Raw genomic sequence first — 24,294 nt, 5'->3', positions numbered from 1 at the left:
ATGCACCACAACTACTAAGCCTGTGCTCTAGAGCCCGCGAGCCACAGCTACTGAAGCCCGCGTGCCTAGAGCCTGTGCTCCACAACAAGAGAAGCCACTGCAATGAGAAGCCTGCGCACCGCAACGAGTAGCCTCTGCTCTCTGCAACTGGAGAAAAGCCCGCGCTTAGCAACAAAGACCCAACGCAGCCAAAAATAAATACATAAAGCAAATAAATTAAAATTTATTTACATATGTCTGTTAAAAAGTTTAAGGACGGGGCTTCCCTGGCGGCGCAGTGGTTAAGAATCTGCCTGCCCATGCAGGGGACACGGGTTCGAGCCCTGGTCCAGGAAGAACCCACATGCCATGGAGCAATTAAGCCCATGCACCACAACTACTGAGCCTGCACTCTAGAGCCCGTGCTCCGCAACAAGAGAAGCCACCACAACGAGAAGCCCACGCAGTGCAACGAAGAGTAGCCCCTGCTCACCGCAACTAGAGAAAGACCGCGCACAGCAACTAAGACCCAACGCAGCCAAAAATTTAAAAAAAGAAAGTTTAAGGAAAAACCACTAAAAGAATAAATATTAAATAGAAAACTTTCTAATCATTTTTAGAAAAAGACAGTAGACTATTAACTGGAAAAATAGTTGTATAAAGAAAACACAATCTACTAAAAGACAATGTGTTTATCAGTATTCTTTTGGTGAGAAGTGACTTTAACTCAAATTGGCATAAGGGGGGAAAAGCATTAGCAAAAAGGAAATTATTGAACTTTTATTGAATTCAATAATTATTGAATTATAGAACTGAGAAGTCTAGGGATAGTACTGACTTTAGAGACTTTGACTTTATCTCTTTCATCACTTAGATAATGCTTTTCCTTTCATTCTTTCACTCTTCAGCAAGTTTTTTATATGTGGTGGCAAGATGATACCTTCAAGTTCAAATAAAAGAGAAAATCCCTTTCCCACAAGGTTCAACAAGCTGCCCAGGACTTGTGTTGGCTCTGATTAGCTTGGTTTGGGTCTAGTCCCTGAACCAGCTCCTGAAGGAGTTAGGCCTAGAACTTAGCTTGGACAGGAGTCAAGTTCATCCAAACCATGTGTATTCCCAAGGAAAATTTGGGAATTTTGAAAATATGGCCCCAAAAAAGGAAATGCTATACTGGTAAAGGAACACCAGATGTCCACTACAGTAAGAAAGGAGACAAGAAGACAAAGACAGACAAAATAAATGGACAAAGTAAGTCCAGATAAAGTATGAATCACAAAACTCAGAATGGATTAAAAATCCAACTGTACACCATTCTTTTAGATTCATACCTAACACAGAGGTAGCAGTCAAATAAATAGTAAACAAGAGGAAATCAGGTATAGCAATGTTAATGAGACAAAGAGAATTGAAACCTTTAAAAGAAACTTACCAGTATTTCAGCAGCTGGCCATTAAAATAAGTTACGAACTTTATGCAATACATAAAACAAATCTGATATAAATACAAGGAAAAATTCACAATCCCATAGTCATATAAAAACCAACAAATCAAACAGGCTAAAAAATTCATAAAGAATATAGAATTAGTTAACTTTCATAGAGGTACTCAAAAGTATACTTGGTACCCAACAAATACACATGGAACCATCACAATAAAGTACCTATTTATTAAGGCATGAAGGAAACTGCAACATTTTTTAAAATTACTAGCATATAGGGCACATTTGTTACTTAAAATGTAACCTGAAATTAACAACAACAAAAATGCACATATCTGGAGAGTTAAAAATAAAATTTTGAAAAATTAAATATATCTTAAAATAATTGTTAAGCTAAAGAGAAGATCAAAATACCAATTACAGTTTCTTTTAGAATCAGGCAATGAAAGCATTATATTTATTAAAATCTGTGGGATATGGACAGGGGAAAATTTGTAACCTGTAGACAGAAATAAATGAATTAGGCGATGCATGAAAAAGGATGACAAAATAGACCCAAATAAAGTACATGAAAGGAAGAAGTTCAACAACTGTATTTCAAACAAAAATAAATCTATTAACTTATCCATACATACCCATATTCTGTGCCAAGCACTATTCTAAATATTTTAATTCATAAAACTTCTATTTTGTAGGTGCTGTTATCCCTAGTTTACAGATATTAAAACTGAACTACAGAAGATTAACTTGTCAAATCTACCAACATATATAAAAGAATACATCATCAGTAAGGGGGTTTTATCCCAAGATTGCAACAGTGGTTCAACTTTACAAAATCTGTCATTAACAGATGAAAGGAGTAAAAAAGGAAACAAAATATAAACTGATTCTTTGAAGGCATGTGATAAAATATATCTTCTAGTTTGGAAAAAAATCATAAAACTAAGCAAACTTAAGAGCACCTCCTTAATGGGTAAAGGGTATTAATCCCATGCCCCAGAAACAACCAGCTAAAAATATAATAGAAAAAAAATCCTATTTGTGATATCAACAAAAAAAGTGACTCCAAAATATATGTGAAGAAAATATAAAATTTCACTAAAAGTTATAAAGATCATTCCCCATGTTAAAATTAATTTATTAATTTGATATAATCCCCCCAAATATGTTGTAGAACTTGATCAGCTAATTCTAAAACTCATACTGAACAATAAATACAAAAGACTTGCAGTGAGTTCTGAAAAGAAACAAAGGTATGGTGGGGCACAGGGGACGTGTACTATAAAGCCATAGTAATTAAACTCATTTTAGAATCCATGCCAAAACAGAAGATTTATGCAAAGCAATACAGTATATGATAAAGATAGTGTGTCAAGAAAAGTCTAGTCAGTAAAATGTTGGCTCTCTGGTGGAGTGAAGAAAGTACATATTAAGCTAATATCTGCATGCAAATAAAGAGTTTAAAAGCAAAAAAGTGATGGGAGAAATTTATAGGGAAATTATTTATAGATTTGAGTATATTTTAAAAGTGACAAATTCTATATCACAGTCAAAAGCAAACACATAGGGTTGAATAGTCTTTCATAAATTGGATTCTTCAAAATCAATAGTTAAGAACATGAATATTAACCAATTCTACAACATCAAAAGATAGAAATTTCACCCAGGAAATAACAATGAAAATTCCCACTTCACCAACAGTTAAAACGTAGTAGCCAGATATAACAATTTTAAGTGTTATCTGTACCTAACAACAAAGCCCCAAAATACATGAAACAAAAATTGCCAGACAATTCAACAATTATAGCTGGAGATTTCAACACTCCTCTTACAGTAACTGATAGAACTAGAGACAATCTCTAAGGATACAGAAGACTTGAACAACACAGTCAATGTATTTGATCTAATCAATATATACACTCCACAAAACAGTAGCAAAATACACATTTTTCTCAAATGCACATGGAACTTCTTCAGGAAGGACCATCTGTTAGGTGAATAAAACAAGATTCAGTAAATTCAAATCAAGTATGTTTTCTGACCATTATAGAATAAAATTACAAATCAATAACAGAAGGAAATCTGGGAACCCCAAAATGTTTGGAAATTAAATAACACACTTCTAAAGACGCATGGGTCAAAGAAGACACTGCAGGGAAATTTAATACTATCTTGAAACGAATGAAAATAAAAGAACATATGAAAATGTATGAGGTGCAATTAAAGCGGTGCTTAGAGGAATACTTATGGCCCAGAAAGGTCGAACATCAATAATATAAGCTTCCATCTTAAGAAGCTAGAAAAAGGAAGAGCCAAATAGACCCAAAATAAGTAGAAAGAAGGAAATAACAAAGATCAGAGTAGAAATCCATGAAATAGAAAATAGGAAAATAATATGAAAGAACTGATGAAACCAAAAGTTGGTTCTTTGGAAAGATTTTAAAAGAGATAAAGCTTTAGAAAAAACGAGAGAGAGAGAGAGGAATAAATTAAAATCAGGATGAAAGAGGTTGCATCACTATGGACACTATAGAACTTAATTATAAAGGAATATTATGAACAACTTTATCCCAATAAATTTGACATCTTAGATGACATGGGACAAAATCCTCAAAAAACTCAAATTACCAAAACTGGCTCAAGTAGAAATGGAAAATCAGGATAGACTATATCAAGATACTAAAGTTATTAAGTTTTCCCCAAAAGAAAAGTCCAGGTCCGGATGGTTCCAATGGCAAGTTCTGTCAAATATTTAAGGGAAAAAATAATACCAATCTTTCATTAATACTGTCAGAAAATAATAGTAGGAGGGAACACTTCTAAATTTATTTTAGAAAGCCAATATTACCTTTATACCAAACCCAGACAAAGATCATGAGAAATGAAAACTACAAACCAGTATCCCTCATGAACATCAATATAAAACTTTTCACAAAATATTTATCAAATCCAGCAACATATAAAAAAGATTATACACTCTAAGTGGGGTTTACCTCAGGAATGGAAGGCTGTCTTAACATCTGAAAATCTATTAATGTAATACACCATATTCATATAATAAAGGACAAAAACCACATAATCTCCACAGACACAAAAAAAGCATTTGACAAAATCCAACATCCATTCACAGTAACTCTTACCCCAGTAAGGATAAAAAGGAACTTCCTTAACCTGATAAAAGGCATCTATAATTAACATCATACGTATAGTGAAAAACTGAATGCCTTTCCACTAAGATCAGGAACAAGGCAAGGATGTTTCTGTCCCTCCCCATTTCTACTCAGCACTGTAACTGAGGGTCCTAGCCTGTGCAGTAAGACAAGAAAAAAAACATTAAAAGTGTTCAGATAGATTGGAAAGAAAAAAGTAAATATATTCCTAGATTATATATCCTTTAAGTAGAAAATACAAAGAAATCTGTGTAAACGCTACCAGAACTAATAAATGAGTTAGCGATGTCTCAGAATACAAGCTCAGTATACAAAAATCAGTTGTATTTCCATGTACTAGCAATGAACAATCAAATAGTGAAATTCAAATAAAGAATTCTATTCACAACAGCATCAAAAAGAAAAAATACAATAAATATAACAAAAGAACTATAATACTTGCACGCTGAAAACTGCAAAACAGTGCTGAGAGAAATTAAAGACCCAAATAAATAGAATTAGAAAGCTCAGTATTGTTAAAATGTCAGTTCTCCCCAAATTGATCTACAGATTTAACCCACTCCCTATCAAAATCCCTGCAGGCTTTTGTTATAGAAATTGGCAAACTGATCCTAAAATTTATATAGAAATGCAAGATACCTAGAATAGCCGAACACTTTTTTAAAAGAACAAAGTTGGACTTAGGCTACCTGATTTCAAAACTTACTACAAAGCAAACAACCATCACGGCATTGTAGAATTGCTAAGTATACACAATCAATGAAACACTCTAGAAATAGACCCTCATATACACAGCCAATTAATTTTCAACCAAAGGAGAAAGGGTGGTCTTTTCAGAAATGATGCTGAAATAATTGGATGTCCATATGCAAAAATAAGAACCTCAATCCACATCTCACACCATATACAAAGATAATTATCTCGAGTTCCCTGGTAGTCTAGTGGTTAGGATTTGGCACTTTCACTGCCATGGCCTGAGTTCAATCCCTGGTGGGGGAACTGAGATCCTGCAAGCCGCATGAAGTGCCAAAATAATTATTATTATTATAATTATTAATAAATATTAATTATTATCTCAATAAATTTAAGAGCTGAAACCCTAAAGCTTCTAGAATAAAACATAGAAAAATCTTTGTGACCTTGGGTTAGGCAAAAGCAATAAAAATATTGATGAATTGGACTTCCTTCAAAATTAAAAACTATTGCTCTTCAAAGACACCATTAAGAAAATGAAAAAGACACACTGGGGGAAAACATTTCTAAAACATCCTGATAAAGGATTCTTCCCAGAATATATAAAGAAACTTACAGCTCAATAATAAAACGACAACCTAATTTTTTAAGTGAACAAAAATTTGAATATTTAACTAAATTAGAGGTACAAACAGCAGATAGATATATGAAAAGATGCTTTACATCATTAGACATTAGGAAAATGTAAATTGAAACCACAATGAGATACACTACACAGCCACTAGAACATCTAAAATCACCAGTTGGCAATGATGTGAAGAAGCTGGAACCCTCATATATTGGACTGATGTGGATGTAAAATTATGTAGCCTCTTTAGAAATGTTTGGCAATTTCTTAAAAAGTTAAACATACATTTATCATATGAATCAGCAGTTCCACTCCTAGGAATCTACCCAAGAGAAATGTTTACCCAAGACTTGTACATGAATGTTTACAGCAGCATTATTCTTAGTAGCCCAAAACTGAAAATAATCCAAATATCCACTAAACTGGTGAATTGAGAAACAAAATATAGTATATCCATGTAATGGAGTGCTCTTCAGCAATAAAAACAAAAAAAAGGAATGAACCATTGACAAACACAACATTGATGAACCTCAAGCCAAGTGAAAGAAGCTAGACAAAAAGAGTATATTCCAATCTTGTCTGATTCCATTTATGTAAAATTCTAGAAAATGCATCCTAGGGACTTCCCTGGCAGTCCAGTGGTTAAGACTCCGTGCTCCCAATGCAGGGGACACAGGTTCAATCCCTGGTTGGGGAACTAGGATCCCGCATGCCACACAGCACAGCCAAAATTAAAAAAAAAAAAAAAGCAGGCTTGCCAAAGGGGAAAGGGGCAGGGAGGATGGATTGGGGGGTTTGGGATAAGCAGATACACACTACCGTATGTAGGGTAGATGACCAACAAGGATTTACTGTATGGCATAGGGATCTCCATTCAGTATCTTCTGGTGACCTATAGTGGACAAGAATCTGAAAAAGAATATATATGTATAACTGAATCACTTTGCTGTACACCTGAAGTACACAGTATTGCAAATCAACTATATTTCAATAAAAAAGAAAATATCACAATTTTTAAAAATTTTCTAAAAAATTCTAGAATGACAGAAACCAAATCAGTGGTTAGCTGGGGAGGGCAAAAGTGATTCTAAAGGGGCATAAGGAAACTTTCGTTGGGGGGGGGCGGGGGGGTGGATATTTACATGATCTTGAGGTGTTGGTTTTACAGGTGTATACAAAAGTCAAAACTTATTAATTATACACTTTAAATATGAGCAATTTCTTCTATGTCAAATATACCTCAATAAATAAAAGGAAAGAACTACTAATACATGCAACAACACGGATGAATCTAAAAAATACCATTCTACATGAAAGAAGCCAGACACTAAAGACTACATATTATATGATTCCATTTATATGAAATTTCTAGAAAAGGCAAAATTATAGAGCCAGAAAACAGATCAGTGGTTGCCTAGTTCCAGGATTGAGTACAAAGTGAATGCAAACAAGCACAGGGAGAGGAAAGGCAGATGGAGAGATGAAAGTATTCTACAATTGAATTGTGGTGATGACTGCACAATTACTAAAACACATTAAACACTTAAGATCAGTGAATTCTATGATATGTAAATTAAACTTAAATAAAATATTTGTAAAAAGCAAGCACCCAAAAAAGTTCAGCTTATTAAATTGGCAGGAATTTTTTAAGAGATGGTATGAATTCAGTACGTTTGCATTCCTGCTGTATACTAAGCACTACTGGATATTGGTGAACACAGACAGGATCCCTGCCTTAGCAGGGAAAAACAGGCAGGTACAATTAAAATAAAGTGTCTTAACTGCTCTCTCATAGAAGCAGCACACTGTAGTAACATATTGCTGGTAGAAGCAAATTGGCCCAACCTCCCTGGAAATTAATTTGACAATATGCTGTAAAAGCCTGAATTCATACCCTTTGACTCCCAATTCTAATTCTGGGTATCGATTGTAAATAATCAGAAATTTAGATAGAACTGTTCTATCCAAACAGTTGGCATTGGTCACAGGTAATTATAAAATTAAAAAATTCAAAGCAACTCAAATGCACGATAATAGAATAGTTAAGTAAGTCATGGTATCTATGTGTCATATTTTGCAGACATTTAAATTATGTGTTGCACAAAAATGTAAGAAATCAGGGTTACAAACTTGTGATATAATCTCAATATTAAAAATGTGTATCTATATAAACATGCTAAGTGATAAGGCTCCAAAATATTAACAGTGGTTAACTCTGGGCTGTGGGATTGCAAATACTTTGGTTTTTTATACTGTTCTATAATTTATAATGTTTGTATAATGAACATGTACTACTTTAATAAACAGGAAGAAGTTATTTTTCTCCTTTATCTGTTTACATAGCTGATATGTATTCACTGCAGAACAGTTAGAAATGAAGATAAAAATCTTCACCTAAAATCTACCATCCAGAGATAGCCTGACTTATCATTTGGGAGTATATCCTTCTAGACATTTCTTTGCAAATAGATAAGTAATTTGTTTTACAGAAATGGAACTTTATACTACATATTGTTTTGTAACCTGATTTAGAGGAAGGAGAAAATAGAGATAGCAGGTCTAAACACTTAGAAGTTTATTAGTCTAAAAAGGAGAGAAAATAGATGGCAACTAAAGAGAATAGGTAACTGGCTCAAGCAAAAGTTTTTCTCGAGTTGTGGTAGTGCTCAAAGAAGGTGCCAGTGTGTGTGGAGGGCAGAGAGGGGAAGCAAAGGGATACAGACAGAAATACAGGTGAGGGGTCACGAGAGGAGATGCGGAGACCAGCTGTAGTGAAATTTGACCAGTGCATATGAGAGGCTTCTGCTGGACACCCATCTTCTCATGTTGTGGGAGATAAGATAAGACCTACACAGAGCACATGTGGGTGATGAGATCTCAAGGGGAGAGGAGAAGCCTTACAACAGCCATGGCCTGTAGGGTGAGCACTAGAATGTCAACAAAGGAAAAGAAAGGCCTCTTTATTACAGTTGTTAGTAACTGACTGACATGGTTCAAAAGCAAGGCCAGACCCAGAATTCCAAGGCTACATCACCTAGGGCTTCATCTCAAGAGGAATTACAAATAAATTAGGGTGAGTTTGCCAAATAGAAATTACCAGAATCAAATATTAGAAAGGGAGGAAGCATGGTAGTGCCATGGAAAGAGCATAAGCTTAGGAGCCAGACAGATCTGGTTCTACCTCCCACTCACCAGCTGGGCAGGTTATCTGACTCCTGAGGCTAAGTTTCAGAAGATACCAGCAACCACCTTCCAAGGTGGTTGTGAGAATCAAAGATAATACATATAAACACCTGGCACATCGTAGATACCTGACAAATAATAGCTATTACTGCTCCCTGAAGGAGAAGAGATACAATGTAACATCATGGTTAAAAGCACAGAATTTGGATTTAGACAAATTTAGTTGCACAGAATTTGGATTTAGACAAATTTAGTTAACTTCAAAGCCTTGCTCTATCAATCACTAGAGCAAGCCTCAGCATCCCCTATACAATGAGGATACCACCTGCCACACCAAGCTGTTTCTGGATTAAATAAGACAATGTACATAATGTATTATGCCCTTAGGCATAGTGCCTATGTAATCAATAAACAATGGCTATTATTACTACCACTTCTGTGATCTTGGCCACATTACATAACCTCTCTGAATTATAATTTAGTCAGGTATTACATTAGCATTCCACTGTCTACCTTGTTCCCTTCATTCCCAGGGCACAGAACATGGCACACAGTTGGCAACAGTAAATATCTGTTGCATGAACAACAGGACTGTACTGAGAATTAAAGATAATGTATATAACGTATCTAACAGTGTCTGGCATATAAATCCTGGGAAAAATGGACCTATTTGTGTTTCCACTGGAACATGGGCTCCTTCAGGGCAGAGCACCTTGTTTTATTCATCTTGTAATACCAGCACCTGGCAAACTGTTAGGGATGTAGGAGATCCTCAGCAAATGTTTACTGAGTGGCACAGAAGGCAGCAGTAACCTGGCAGCCACCCTCACTACAAGGATAACGCAGGAGCCCAAACAACTTGACCCTCCAAAATCAACTTGAAATTCTCTATCTACTTTACCATCTAACATCATAGGTCACCTCTGGGCCAAGTGCCTGTACCTCCTGATTCAAGGCTCGTACTTAGGTAATGCCTTCAATAAGCAACCTAGTAATTAAAAAATAATAAGTAATCTGGTAATGACTCCATATTTCAGTGAGGTGAAAGAGGGTAAATGGTCTCCATAAGTATGAGTTTGCAAACATTGTGAAGTATCCCATCTAGCATCAAAGTAATGAACGGTCATAGGGGAAGCCAGGGTACCAGTTACATATACCTAGTCAATTAAATGACCATGACTATGTGTCACCTATATGAAGACAACAGGTTATGACACCAAACTTATAGTTAACATTCTTATGGTTTCTGCAATAAAGTTTAAAACTCCACAAAAACTGTGAAAAGCAGGCTAAAGGGTCCTCTATGTTGCTATCTTAAGAAAACGCAGCCTGTAATAATTAGAAACAAGATTCTCTGCCAATCTGACAAATACTTGATTACTTCAGATTTTTAGTTAAGAGTCTTTTACATTATCTCAAAAATACTTTCTTACCGGATATTCTGGTGTTTCACCAACAGCTTTACATTTGATTAACTTAAACACAATTTTCTTTTTCATTCTGAGAGTCATTATCTGATTAGTAGAGAAAGATAAGCTTACTGCAGAAAAATTGCAAAATATAAAGAGATTAAAATCATCCTCGGTTCAGTCATCCAGAGGTAAACATTATTTATACTTTGGTATATTTCTTTTTGATGCTTAATGTTACTAGTGTATTCAAAAACATGACTTTTAATGCTTCAGAGTATTCTCTCAAGCAATAACACATCCATTTTCCCTATCATCGGACATTTAGATAATTTAGAAGAACTGTTTTCTACTGAATGTTTTTAAAGGTGGATTTCTCCTTTATACTAAATATAAACATGTACTGACTTACACCTTGTATGAGATCTACATTTACTTCATTCAGCACTGGAAAATAAGACACTGTAGGCAAAGAAGGCCCATCAGAAACCCACTGGAGCAGTCCTCCAGGAATGTATGCTATTGAGAGTCAAGTCTGGGGTAAGGGGCTGTATGGAGCCTGGCTGTCCTGAGTGAGGTGGGAGAATTTAGCAGAAGAGCAGGGATCGTGGCGGGTGGGGTACGTGTGTGTATACATTGGGGCATGAGTTATAATCTTACAAGTCCAATAGTTCTGAGTCATTATTTTATAATCTAAAATTTATTCTAAAATTTTTATACTATCTACATCCAAAATAAATAAGAATTAATAACTGATGACTCATGACCCTAGAACTGCAAGAGATCCTCAGCCATCAAAAATGTAGTATCAGGACTTCCCTGGTGGTCCAGTGGTAAAGAATCCGCTTTCCAATGCAGGGGACGCGGGTTTGATCCCTGGTCGGGGAACTAAGATCCCACATGCTGCGGGGCAACTAATCCCACGCGCCACAACTACTGAGCTCGCGTGCCTCAACAAGAGAGCCCACACGCCCTGGAGCCCACATGCCACAACTAGAGAGAGGAAACCCGGGTGCCACAACGAAGAGCCCACACCTCAATGAAAGATCCCGCACGAAGACCCCCCGTGCCGCAACTAAGACCTGACGCAGCCAAAAATAAAGAAAATAAATGAAGTAGGATCAACTTTCTGAGGCAGGGAAGGAGGTGGTACATATTAAGAAATTTTAACAAAAGTTGAAGCAAAAGATTTTCTATAATAGTTACTGAATGGGTCAATAAGGAAATTCTCTGAACCAAATATCTAACTTCTAAAGTACTGATATTTCAGGTAATGCATTTTATATAAATGACTTAGGTTATCTGTTCTTAAAAGTATAAAGGTAAAATTCATCCACTCCTATTTCTAAAGTGTTATAGACTCCAATTCAGAGAACTATTTAACAGTTTATTTTATACATATAGCCAGCATATATCTTAGATTTCCTCAGATAAGCCCTGAATCAAATATTCTATCCCTTTGCCCCTGTAGTCAGAATCCCAGAAGTGGAATCAAACCACAACTCCCAGACAACACCCTGAAACTGCATACAAATTCTTTGTCAGACCACATATGTGCCAGTCATTATTTCTGCTCATTCCAGCTATTATACTTCCATCCCAGGAATCTGCAGAACTAGCCCTAATACTTTTGCCCAGAAATTGCTCATCTGAAAGGGGAAACTTACTTAGGGAAACAGGTTTCTAAAGGCTATCATATTGCTGGCAAAAATATGATATTTGGTATTTTGCAAATTGCAAAAGTATATGAACCATCATTTTCCCTTATGCTAACTATGAAGTTACTAGTAGTTGCTACTATGTTACTACTAAGTTAAAGAATTTGTTCTCAATTTGATATCTAGGGTTTCTTAGTGAACTGTTTGTGAACTCTGTGAGTTCTGCTTTAAAGCTCTGACCACTCTACTCATTTAAAAATGGCCAATTAACAGAGAATACCTCATAAAATAATTTCATTTGAGCCCAGAGGAATCCCAGTGACCTACGAGTAAACCTGGAAGTGGTCATTTAGAAGGAATCAGTAAACATTCTCTCTCCCTCAGGAATTCCTGGAGAGCAGGATAAAGATTAAGGCTCTTGCAGTTCTGACTTTAGTGACTTCAAGGTGACTTCTGCACCCTCACCATTTTACTGACTCCAGCCTTCCCCAACAACTCAACACATAGTTTTACAAAAGCATTAGGACATCATTTTTCATTCAACAGTACATTTTAAGCACCTAGCACCAGGCACTAGACTATATAGCCCAAGAAAATTAGTGAGTTATAAAATGGACACTTTACAGTTGAGTAGGGATGACATTAATTATACAGTTATGAAAGAAATAAACAGGGTAAACCGATAATGGAGACAGGCTTGCAACTTAGGATGCTGAGGGAAGAAGAATCTCCTAGGGAGGTGATGAGAACCTAAAATTTGAGAAGGAAAGTTATACAAAAAGCAGGGAGCAAAAATGTTCTAGGCAGAGGGAAAAATATAAGCAATGGCTCTGAGGCAGGAAACTGTGTTGAGGACATTTTAAAAGGCCAGTGTAGCTGGAGTATAGTGAGCAACAGAGGGAAATGTGGCTGGAAAGATTAGCAGGGGCCAGATCATGCAGGGCCTAGAGGAGAAACTGAAAAAAGTTAAACAAGGTAGTAGCGTAACCCCACTTGTGTTTTTTGAAGATTACTCCGCTACATTGGTAGAGGGGCAATAGAGGCAGGAAGACAAATAAGGAGGCCATTACAGACATCTAAATAAGAGATGGTGGAAGCTCAGGCACTGGGAATCAAGAACCTTTTAAATGACATCTCAGATTAAAAGATGAGCACAAGTTAACCAAAGGGGGAAGGGCACTGCAGGCCACTGAAAAACAGGTATTGTACCGTGGCATTAGGTCCCAAGACCTATTCTGACACTGTAAACAGTCTGGTATGGCAAAAGCAAAGGGTATGTGATAGAAGCGAAGGCAAGAAGACCAAGTGTTAGAAAACTATTGCAATAATCCAAGCAAGAAAGTATAGCATCCTGAACTAAATCAGCAGCAATGGAGAGGAAGAAGCAGGACTGCATCCATGTGGTATTGAAAGTGGTAGGAGAGAGTGGCTGGATTTGAAGAGGGAAGGGGAAAGGCAGGAAGAGGAGCTTGGAATAACAAGGTTTATGGCTTTGAGTAGGTAGATTATGGTGCTATTTGGTAAAATAGGGAGAACCAGGGGTATGGGAAGGACGAGTCCAGGTTTGTACACGCTGCCATATGGGAAGAGCCACATAATAGACAGCTGGATATGTGGCAGTCTCCAACTTAGAAAGAGGCTGAGGCTAGACATGTACATTTAGAAACCACAGGTGAACAAGTGGTGGATAAAGCCATAGAAAGACTGATTCCTCAGGGAAGTAGAAAATGAGAAGAGCTTAGTCCAGAATGCTGGGATGCACTAACCGTAATGGGGCAAGAGTTAGAGCAGGGTTTCTCAACAACAGCACTGATATTTTAAGCTGGGTAATTCTGTTGTGAGGCACTTTCTGTCACACTGTAAGATGTTTAGCAACACACCTGGACTCTACCCACTAGATGCCAATAGGACCTACCCAGTTGGGACAATCAAATATGGCTCCAGACACTGCCAAAAGCCCCCCGGAGTGGGGGGAAGCACCGCCAGCTGAGAACTACTGAGTTAGGGTAAAAGGACTCACCAGGGCATTGACAAGAGGTTCTGAATGAGCTCCCTCCAACTTAAGATTCCTCCAAAGTCTCTGTGTATATTACTGCTCTTGGTGCCTTGAAAGTACAAAAGAAATGCAGGTGACATTCTACTACATCCAACCCACAAAGCATTGGAATACTTTTAGGTACTAGACTGGATCAAATCCATTGCTGGAAATCCCATTTCTGTATGAGGCTACAGTGGGGGGAAAATACATACTCTTTTGTAAAAGATTTTTTATTCACAAATTACAAAAAAAACTGTGACCCTGCCCCCCAGTATAGGATGAGGTGTCACCATCCTGCTTCAGTAAGCCCCAGCACTTCTCCATCACGAGAATAATATGTGATATTTTCCAAGAGTTTATGATGTGTAGGCCCTCTCACCTAATCTCTTTTCAACCCTTATAAGGGGTAGGAACTGCTATTAGTCGAGGAGGCTGATGCAGGGGGGTTAAGTTACATGCCCAAAGTCATATTAAGTGACCTGAGATTAGAACTCAACTTCCAAAGTCCATGCTCTAAGGCTAAACCACTTAGCCACTATTCCAGATGACCTCCATTAGGCTACAAGCTTTGTGAGGAAGGGGCTGGTTGGTCTTTTTCACCATTGTATCCCTAGCATTTGGCTCATGCTTAGCAACAGGAGCTCAAATAGTTACTGTGAATGAGTCTCAGTTCAGACTTCACTCTTTAATCCATTCCCAGATCTGCATTGAGAGCTCACAGACAGCAAGTTTGGTTACCAAAAGGAAGAAAATGCCTTCCATTCTGACAGGAAGTAAGCAGCCAGTGTCTGACACTGCATTTCTAGAATTAACTTTTCTTTGAGAGTTTTTCCGCCCAGAAATGAAGCCTCTACCATCAACCCTGCTTCAGTTGCATTAAAGCAAACTTACTCTCCTTATTGCCTCCTTATTCAACATACACCATAACTGGCGTATAACTATTGAGGCCTCAAGGAGATGGGGGAGAAGTGGAAACAGAAATTAAGTATGGAATATTTTTGCAAAATGACAGTTAAGTAATTTCTGACAGGATCATAAATGGTACTCAGGGCAACGTTTTCCAAACATCAGATAAGCTTTTTAATAAAAATGTATTATTCTCTGCTCTCTATGAATAGGTGCCACCTACTAGGTATTCCTGCCTCAGCATATTTTTCATCACCAGGCAGTCTTGGAACCTTTTTTAATAAAAGGACTATATATCCAGAAATTTCTGCACAGATGAAGCAGCCATCATTCTGAGATAAAATATTTTGTCATCCCTACCTGGAATAGCCAGGAGGGGTGGCCTGGAGGATATGGAACTCAGGAAATACAAGTAACCTCTAAAGAGGGAATATGCTGTGGAGTTCTGCAAAGAATGGAGGGAAACCCATGAGTGGACTTTAATCTGCTCTATGTACACACAGATATACATCTTCAACGTACTTCTTGGAAGCCATGGAAGCTATAAAACTGTTTGAGAGAAAGTTCCCCACTCCGCATGGAAGCCACTTCAATGAAAGCATTCATGTAAAATTCATACTTTCCAGACCTCATACCCTCCCTAACCTAGCTTCATCCATAATGCTCTCATTCCCATCAAAGCCTCTAGGGAAGGCTTGATTCAGCCCGTTTTCAACATAAGTAACAGGGAAGGGAGAAGAATGTGTTTTCTGTTCCAGAGCACTGTCCCCTCCAGGGTGGCTCAGTTGTTCACAGCTACCATTTAGCAACTCAGGGTATTTCTGCTAGCTGGTCTTGTCTCTAGTTTGCTATACTGACTTCTACCCAAACATTAAAACTTTCTTTTAAAAAAATCAGTAACTCACTTTTGCTGTTCTTTCAGCTCCTTTGAAGATTATGAAACAGAGGAACCTGCCTCTCCCTCTGAAATTGGAAACAAAGGCAATAAAATAGTGACCTCAAGCCTTTCAGAGAAATGTGGAAAGCTTCAGTCGGTGGATGAAGAATAGCTGCCAATGTCTACATGAAAGGGAGATATGTATTTTAAATGTTTTTTTCTTGTGAAGAGATGCTGTAGTTTGCATATTGCTTTTTAAAGGCTTTGATTTCTACAAGTGCGTTATCTGCAGCACTAGGAATTTTTTTAACGTTTTTGAGCAATAGCTCTGGATACACATACCCAGTTTGGGAGACTCCTCCAATTTGCCTCAAACCTCTTACAGAGCTTTTCCTCAGAAGCAAGTAAGATATACATCACCTTCCAACGTCTGTGAATCAGCACTCTTCACCCCTGAATGTACCAAGGATCTCTTGGGGACAGTGCCAAGCACAGTTCTCTGCACAAAAGCAGGAGTTGCCTCTGTTGTCCAGCATCCCTGAGGCCCATCAGGGCTCCTATGGAGCCCAGAAGAAACCTTCACTTGCAGAAAACTTGAGTCAAAAAATTCTGGAACTTGAAAAAGCAGTCAGGGCCTCCAGAACTGGATTAGCCCTGGTAATAAAAGCACTGCCAAAACATCTCAGAGACTTCTTTTAATTGTATGTGTACTGGTGTTCAAAGATCTTGAACTTAATCTAATTTCACAATGACCTGCCAAACTGCTAGTCACTTTACATCCTCAGGTATTGTAACCACTGGGCCTTCCAACCTTGCTGGCAAGCTCTAAATAATCCCTCCCCATCCTGACTGTGGATCTTATATAAAATCTGAAGAAAAACTTGTTAACTGAAGACACGTACAGAATATGACTCACACTTGGGGGGGGGAAGTTTCCTTTTAACTCATCTAACATTTGTAGAGAATTATTGAGTGATTAATCTAAAAATTAGTTGATGTCCCATCTATACTTCATATCAGAAGACCTACTTGAAGACTTAAATAATTATATATGAAAATTCTTACTAGACATATTCATCACTAAATATTAGACTAGGCCAACAGTAAAGGCCTCAATCTAAACATTATTCCTTAACTTCATGTTGAAAAGAAACTATTTCAAATATTGCATCCACTTCAGTATTTATCACAAAAATGGAAGAAAACAGTGATGCCACCCATAAAGGAAAGCAACTTCATGTTTACTATAGTGGTAGATGTAGTCAACACAGAATACATTTTTCAGCAAGCCACAATGCAGCCAAGCCCCGCAATACTGTTGAAGATAAAATTGAAAATAAACTATTAAAAAGGATGGAAATTTGACACTATAAAAGAAACCCCCAAGAAACTTTTTAATATCCACTTCTGTCAAAGTCATCAAGTTTTCTCCTGGATTTTTTGTTTTAACCTCAAGTCCTAAATGTCAGAGTAGCTTCCTTTGCACCCCACATTGGCTCCCTTGCTGGTGTGATGGCCAGACTTTGAAACAATCAAACCTTGGGCTGTGGTAGGCAAAATGTGGAGAAAAGGAGAATTTAGGAAATGCACCATCAACTAGTATAGTTATTAATAGAGTTAGCAATCCTTCCTGTCAGTATCCTCCCAGTTTCCTGTTATTTTACCTTCATGATCAGAACTGACCTTCCATTTAACTATTACAGAAAGTATTAAAAGTTAGTTTCTAACAGTTCACAAAGAATAAATAAAAGCTTAAAAGTGACTAAATTTTTTGGAAACACTACAAAAAATAATCTAAACACACTGGTAAATTAGTAGGATTAAAAGTGTTTATGTGGTACATGAAATTTACCGTCTATCCCATCCAACCTTTACCAGGGAACAAAAGCAACTTTACATTTTCAGATAAAAATGCTAAAAAGGTAAATTTTGTTAGAAGCCAGATATGGTTTAAAGGTTTTATTAGCCATAATGATCTAAACTATTTCTAAGACTCAGCAAAAATTCAGTTTTCCAATATACATTTGATTTTGGTTTTTTTACTACATAGCTGTACTTGACCTTGTTTCTACTTACTGAAGTCCTCTTTCACTTTGGTCAATAATTGGTTTCAAAAGTCTACAGTTATTATAAAAGTACAGCTAACAATATCATTCCACTTAAGATAGTGCTTTTAATTTAGGTTACCCAAAGTATCACATTTTCAGACGTAAAAATGTGTTTCACTGTACTCCCTTCTTAGTATTGAATGTAAGAAATGTGAATTCTGAGGAACTAAGATAGTATATATTTGACTTTCTGGTAAAGATCATGCAGAATATAATCATTACTGCCCAACTGGAAATTTCAAGTTATTACAATATCCAAGACTCTTGATAAAAGTTAAATTGAGGGTATGATCTTAATGCTAGTCAATGAAAAATGAGTTTCATAGCATAACATTGCCAAGGTAATCGAACTAATGAAATTCTGTATATTTTCCCTGCATCTTATCTATGTCATTGTGTACTGTTCAAAGTGTTTATAAAACTCTAGATTGATCAAATGAGAGAAGTCATTTGCTCAACTTTTGGAAATGTTATGGTGTGTTTGGGTGGAGAAGCCTGCATGATTTAACTTTTGTTTTTGTTTTTCCCTTTTTGCAAAACTAAATAAAGTTGTCAAATATGAACTAAGATAATCACTACACACTTTTGGTTTTAATCACACTTGCAATTCATTTTTATGTTTGAAAGAGTAGCATTAGAAACAAACTTGAGTTTCAAAGAGAATAACTCTTTGAACCCCTGGGAAAACTTTATAAAGAAAGATCTGGGGGCTTCCCTGGTGGCGCAGTGGTTGAGAGTCTGCCTGCCAGTGCAGGGAACACAGGTTCGAGCCCTGGTTTGGGAGGATCCCACATGCCGCGGAGCGGCTGGGCCCGTGAGCCACAATTACTGAGCCTGCGTGTCTGGAGCCTGTGCTCCGCAATGGGAAAGGCCGCGATAGTGAGAGGCCCGCGCACCGTGATGAAGAATGGCCCCCACTTGCCACAACTAGAGAAGGCCCTCACGCAGAAACGAAGACCCAACACAGCTATAAATAAATAAAATTTAAAAAAAAAAATTCACTTTAAGAAAGATCTGGAAGGATAACACCTCATAATGAAAAGTGATTTCCTCTGGGGATAGGAATTTGGGTTTGGAAGTGAGAAGTTCACAGGGATCAAAGGAGACTTTAAGCCTTATATATAGTATATTCTTTTAAAAGAATATGTAATTGTTATTTGGATACCTAAAACTTAATTTTTTAAAAATGAGGGAGAAAAAGTACCATCCACACATTAGATTCCCATTCTATACTTTGAACTTAGTATTTTCTAAAGCATTTTATATTTGTTGCCTATGATATGGGAAAAGAAATTTTACTTTTCATCGGTTGTTAAACTTTTACTTTTCTTCGGCGAGGTCACCAACGAGTTATTTTAAGAAAACTAAGAACAGAGTGAAGGAATTCTTTATCCTAGAACTGTATTACATCTCTGCTTAGAGATGTAGACCTATGGAAACTAATCAAAAAGATTAGCTCTAAAACTGTCAGCTTTAAAACTTCTGTCACCTAAGGTGAAAGATCATTGGATCATTTATGGTAATTACAAGGACTCAAAAGAACAAGTGAAGATGAGTCATATTAAATGCTGTTATTGTTTTGGTGGTTTCAAATCCTGTTGAAGTAAATCCAGTTACTTCAGTAATAATTTCTCAATCATCCCTTGTTAGCCATTGGTCAGCATTCCTAAAATAACTCACGGTATAAAGAAAAACAACGCAAAAATCAAGGCACTGTAATTAATACTCTTCCCCAAATGCATATAATACAGGCCATTCAGAGCGTGCTATCCCAAACTCCTCAGTATTCTACAACATAGAATTATAAAACTAACATTTATTGATAGATTTAAGGTGTAATACAGGTTTCCAAAAGTGTGGCAGTGAGAATACCAGCATAAAAAAGAGAAACTTGTGCTAAAAAAAACCTGAATTCATCATTGGCAATATTACATAACAATCAAGGCCCTCACATACTAATGATTTTCACTTTATCTATATTGCCAACCTCCCATGCATCAAAAAACACAAAACTAAGATTATCAAACTTGGGAATCAATAAAGTACTCAAGGAATTTTAAAATCATAATATTAGGAAAATTTGGGAGATTTGCAAAATTTATCCTAATCATCCATGTGTACAATCTCATTTCTAGTCATCTTTGCAGTGATCATTAGTGAATAAAGAACAGATTTACAAGTTTATATAGCAGGGCATCTGCGTCCAACACAAAATTGTTACAAACTTTAGGCAAATACATGTTTCATAAGACACTGCTAACACTTAGAGGAATTAAATAAAATTCCGAAACTTGGAAAGCAAATAAAGACAAGACAACTAAGAAGCATTTTCCACCATTTACTCTTGTTATCAAAAATAGTTCAACTCTTCTCGCAAAACAAAAACAAAATAGTACATACTGGACACATACATCACATTTTTCTTCCTATGGCTTTAGCCCACCCCCACCCACCAAAAGAGACAAAAAAAAAAAAAAAACCCAACAACAACAACAAAAACAACTCTACCTGACCACATTCACAGAAAATGACACCAGGATACACTACAAAACAGAAGGTGTCATCTGCTCTGTGTCCAAAGGTTTCTTCTCCATGTCTTGTACTAGGTGAGTAACCATCATTGAACATGCTGTGTGCCAAATCAAAACATAACTTCAACATATGTCAGATCTCAGGAGAGATGGTGAACGTAGTAGAAACTGAAAATTTTCCAGCAGTATTTTTCTTTAAATAAGCACTGTCAAAGCAGCAACTCTTCTTTTAAATCATAAGGTCATTTCTTTACAACCTAGTCAGTCCTTGTTTTATTTGGGCTGTGCTCTTTCAAGCAACTGACTAGATTTCCCTTCAACAGAATGTTGTGACTCACTTATCTCCCCCATAAAAATTACAGGGAAGAAGTGCATTTAAACTGAAACATAGTTTGTGCTTTACATGCAACAGAGTATTCTAAAGAATATCCTCCTAGCTTCAAACCCAACTAAACGCACAGGCTTCATAAAAAGGCATTTTTATTAGGCCTCTATAAAGAAGTCTCCACAATGAATAGCACCCTAAAAAAACAAAAAAGGAAAGAAAGAAAAAAGCATATTCAAAATAAAGTCTGTGGCAAACAGAGGAAACGAAAATCACTTTAAAGTGGCCAATGGCAATAGGTATAATGCATAAATCTGAGTAACTTTTGGAGCATTATTCTAAAATTATTTTAAATAAATCCCAATTTCTAAATAAAACATTTAAATAATTTTTTAAAAATTTCTGTCACATACCATAGTCTAAATTCAATTACCTTCAGAATAGAACTGTTCTCCACTTCATTTATCTTATTAGAACATTGCTCAAAGTGAAGGATTTGTTTTTTTCCCTAGAAATGAGTCAGACTTAACTAAAAATGGGGATCAACTCAGAAGAGTTTTGTGGCATAAACAGCTAAAAACATCTGCAGTCTGACAGAATTTCAGTTTGTTCACTTTTAAAAGACAGATTTCTTCAACATTCTGAGGGGCAATTTTTCTTTCATAATACTGCTGATTTAAGAACTGCTACATACACCAGTAGCCAATTTTCATGATTAGAAATGGTATTATGTCAGCACAAAGGTTGAGCTGGACACATCAGCTTTTCAACAGGAGAAACATCAATGGCATCTGAAGGTAGCACTGAGTCTCCTGAACAAACTAATGGTTACTTTTTCACAAAATATGAGCACAATCTTCATGGACTGACTAGATACCACTTCCTTACATTTAATCATAAACTTTGATTATGCACAAAGCATGACCATAAACAGTGAGGTTAATGTTATTTTCCTTGCCAAAGTTCGTTTTGTATAAATCAGTTGCATCAGCATTTGTTCTCAAACTATGAGGTTCTGTAAGAACTAAGGACATATAGTTGTAGGGTTACTCCTCCATTATCTGCAAACTATTTCCCCGACACTAACACATATAACTTAGCAATGAAAACACTTGATACAAGTGATCTATATGCAGGAGCTCCGGCAAGTTAAACCAACAAAACCATAGCTGCCGTAAAACTGTAGCTATTTCCCTACCAGAGGTAGGTTTAAAGACCCACCGATTTAACAGTCGAATCTCATGTCTATAGCTTCATCCAAACTTTTATCATCATGTGTACTGGCAGCTAAAAACGTTGTTACTGGGGACCCTGTGACATTAATTACACTGGTGCTGGTACTAGCATTGCGCACAGCAATGCTAGTCACGTTAATGCCCAAAGTGAGCCTGGTCTGCTCCAAGGCCTTTTCTGGCACAGCAAATGCCTCCAGCTTCTTCTCCCCATTGGCCATATAGGAGTTTTGGCAGCCACGACATATACAATCTAAGCAGGCTTTGCGGTTAGAGTAGCAAGGGCAGCGTTGGCCGCGGCATGTAAGAACACTTGGATTTTGAGTAGCACGCCCACATTTACACCCTTTCTTTTCCTGGGGTTTTTTATACACAGTCTTGGTAGGACTTCCTGGCATAAAATGATGACTAGGAATCTTTTCCTTTACTGTTTTGTCTTTTTTAAGAATACCTGGCTTGGTTTTAGAGTGAGATTTCTTGGATCCATGTTCATGACTCTTTTTCATGCTTTTAGCAGATAAAAGTACAGTTTTGCTGATTTTGGGTGTTGTGCCTCCATTGGGAACAGTTGCTATAGGTTGAAGAGAAATTTTGCTCTCCCGTTTCACTGTCACAGGAGCAGATGCCCCCAATGTTGGGCCTCGGATAATGGTAGAAATTGGAAGTGGCTGAACTTTCTCACTGTCGCTTTCTGATCTGGATCGTTTTCTATTCAATTTTGCTACCTTCGGAGTTGCTGCTGTACATGATAACCCATGAAGTGCAGGACTGGTGGACATAAAAACATTATGGCTAAGAGACTGGGAAGAAAGCTGCAGAAAAGGTCCATTGGATACAGTGGCTTCCAAGTTGGGCTGCAAATTAGGGCAACAGACTTCTGTGTTTGAAACAGTTTCTAAGCTGCGGAGTACTTCCTCAACACTCAGTAACAAAGAGTCACCAGGTTTTATATCTTCACTGAAACTGCAAATATCAATGCCTGTGGAGCATAAGTCAGTGGCTACCGTGTCACAGACAGGTGGCAAACTGTCAGACAGATCCTCAGTTTTTATGTCAACAGTGTTACATACATCAATTGTATTTGAATGTTCAGGTGAAGGAATATTTATACCAAATCTATCTATTGAAAGCCCATTATAAGTAGGCAAACCATTGATAACAGAACTGCCAATAGCAATGCTGAGGGTGCTTTCAGATACTGGAGATAAACTAGCTTGAGGATCAGTTGTGGGTTCTGAGGTCGAAGGTAAAGGGGAATGTGTCAAACACAAAGTAAAGGATGAATCTGAGGGTTTTTCCGTCTCCTCACAAAACAATGATCCATCATTAAGCAAAGCCAAAATATCAGAAGAACAGTCGACTGCTTCTATTATATCCCGTGCCAATGTAGTCTGTGTTATATATTCACAGAGTTTTTTGTAGCAGTTCACTAGGATGCTTAACTGCTTGTTTTCCTCAAACTGCTCATAGTCTTTGCACCAGCTACATGAAGGCTTCATCATCATTTTCTTGCCTTTACAACTTTTGCAGACATAGTGTTGGCAGGTGGAGTTGGTGGGTGCAATAGGATCTTGTAGCAAATGTCCTAAGAAGGAAAAAGGAGGAAAGCAAAGATTTTAGTAAAATAAATTTATAATTTCATATACTGAAGTTGAGATTATAAGTAATCTATTAAAGTTAAGATGGATTAAACTCACCAGACCAGATAACAAAACATGTATCTTACAGGAAACAGAAAAATACTCAATAGCTCACTTCACTTCCATGCCATATTCCCCATTCCTTTATCTCAAACAGAATCTTCCTCAGTCTGCGTTTCTCCCCCAAATCAGTATGTTCTGGTCCACTTTCTTATTCTCTTCTCCAAAGGCTAGAAAGAGGTGGTGATCAGTCACTAAAAGCACAAACTAGGCTTAAAACCCTTGGGACCTCAACCTAACCCAACTGTTGGTAATGCCACAACATACTGAGCACAGTCATACTGTTTATTTTGTGTTAGACATGGGAAAAAGATAAGAGCAAGAGAGAGTTAGTCCCTGCCCCCATTAAACATCCTTTGACGGCATTAATCATTTAGTACAATGGCATCTTCACAGAAAAAAGTACAATTTCAAACCAT

At 37.0% G+C, this 24,294-nt stretch overlaps 2 protein-coding genes across 6 annotated transcripts in view; one reads left to right on the top strand and one right to left on the bottom strand.

The window, feature by feature from the left end:
• Window positions 1-18,645, top strand: part of PPP2R3A (protein phosphatase 2 regulatory subunit B''alpha) — a 221,723-nt gene extending 203,078 nt beyond the window's left edge. For all 5 annotated transcript variants that reach the window (XM_082840028.1, XM_082840025.1, XM_082840026.1 and 2 more), the window contains one exon: window positions 16,025-18,645. In XM_082840028.1, the coding sequence (XP_082696154.1) occupies window positions 16,025-16,151 (127 nt within the window). In that variant the 3' untranslated portion in view covers window positions 16,152-18,645. The remainder of the gene's footprint in view (window positions 1-16,024) is intronic.
• A 2,951-nt stretch (window positions 18,646-21,596) lies between these two features.
• MSL2 (MSL complex subunit 2) overlaps window positions 21,597-24,294 on the bottom strand; it is a gene marked incomplete at its 5' end in the record, with an annotated part of 35,417 nt that continues 32,719 nt past the window's right edge. Inside the window, one exon of the mRNA XM_082840030.1 lies at window positions 21,597-23,760. Within this exon, the coding sequence (XP_082696156.1) occupies window positions 22,169-23,760 (1,592 nt within the window). The 3' untranslated portion in view covers window positions 21,597-22,168. The remainder of the gene's footprint in view (window positions 23,761-24,294) is intronic.

This window comes from Leucopleurus acutus (assembly GCF_964270905.1).
Source record: "Leucopleurus acutus genome assembly, chromosome: 5".
NCBI lineage: Eukaryota > Metazoa > Chordata > Mammalia > Artiodactyla > Delphinidae > Leucopleurus > Leucopleurus acutus.
This window is presented reverse-complemented; position numbering and strand designations above follow the sequence as displayed.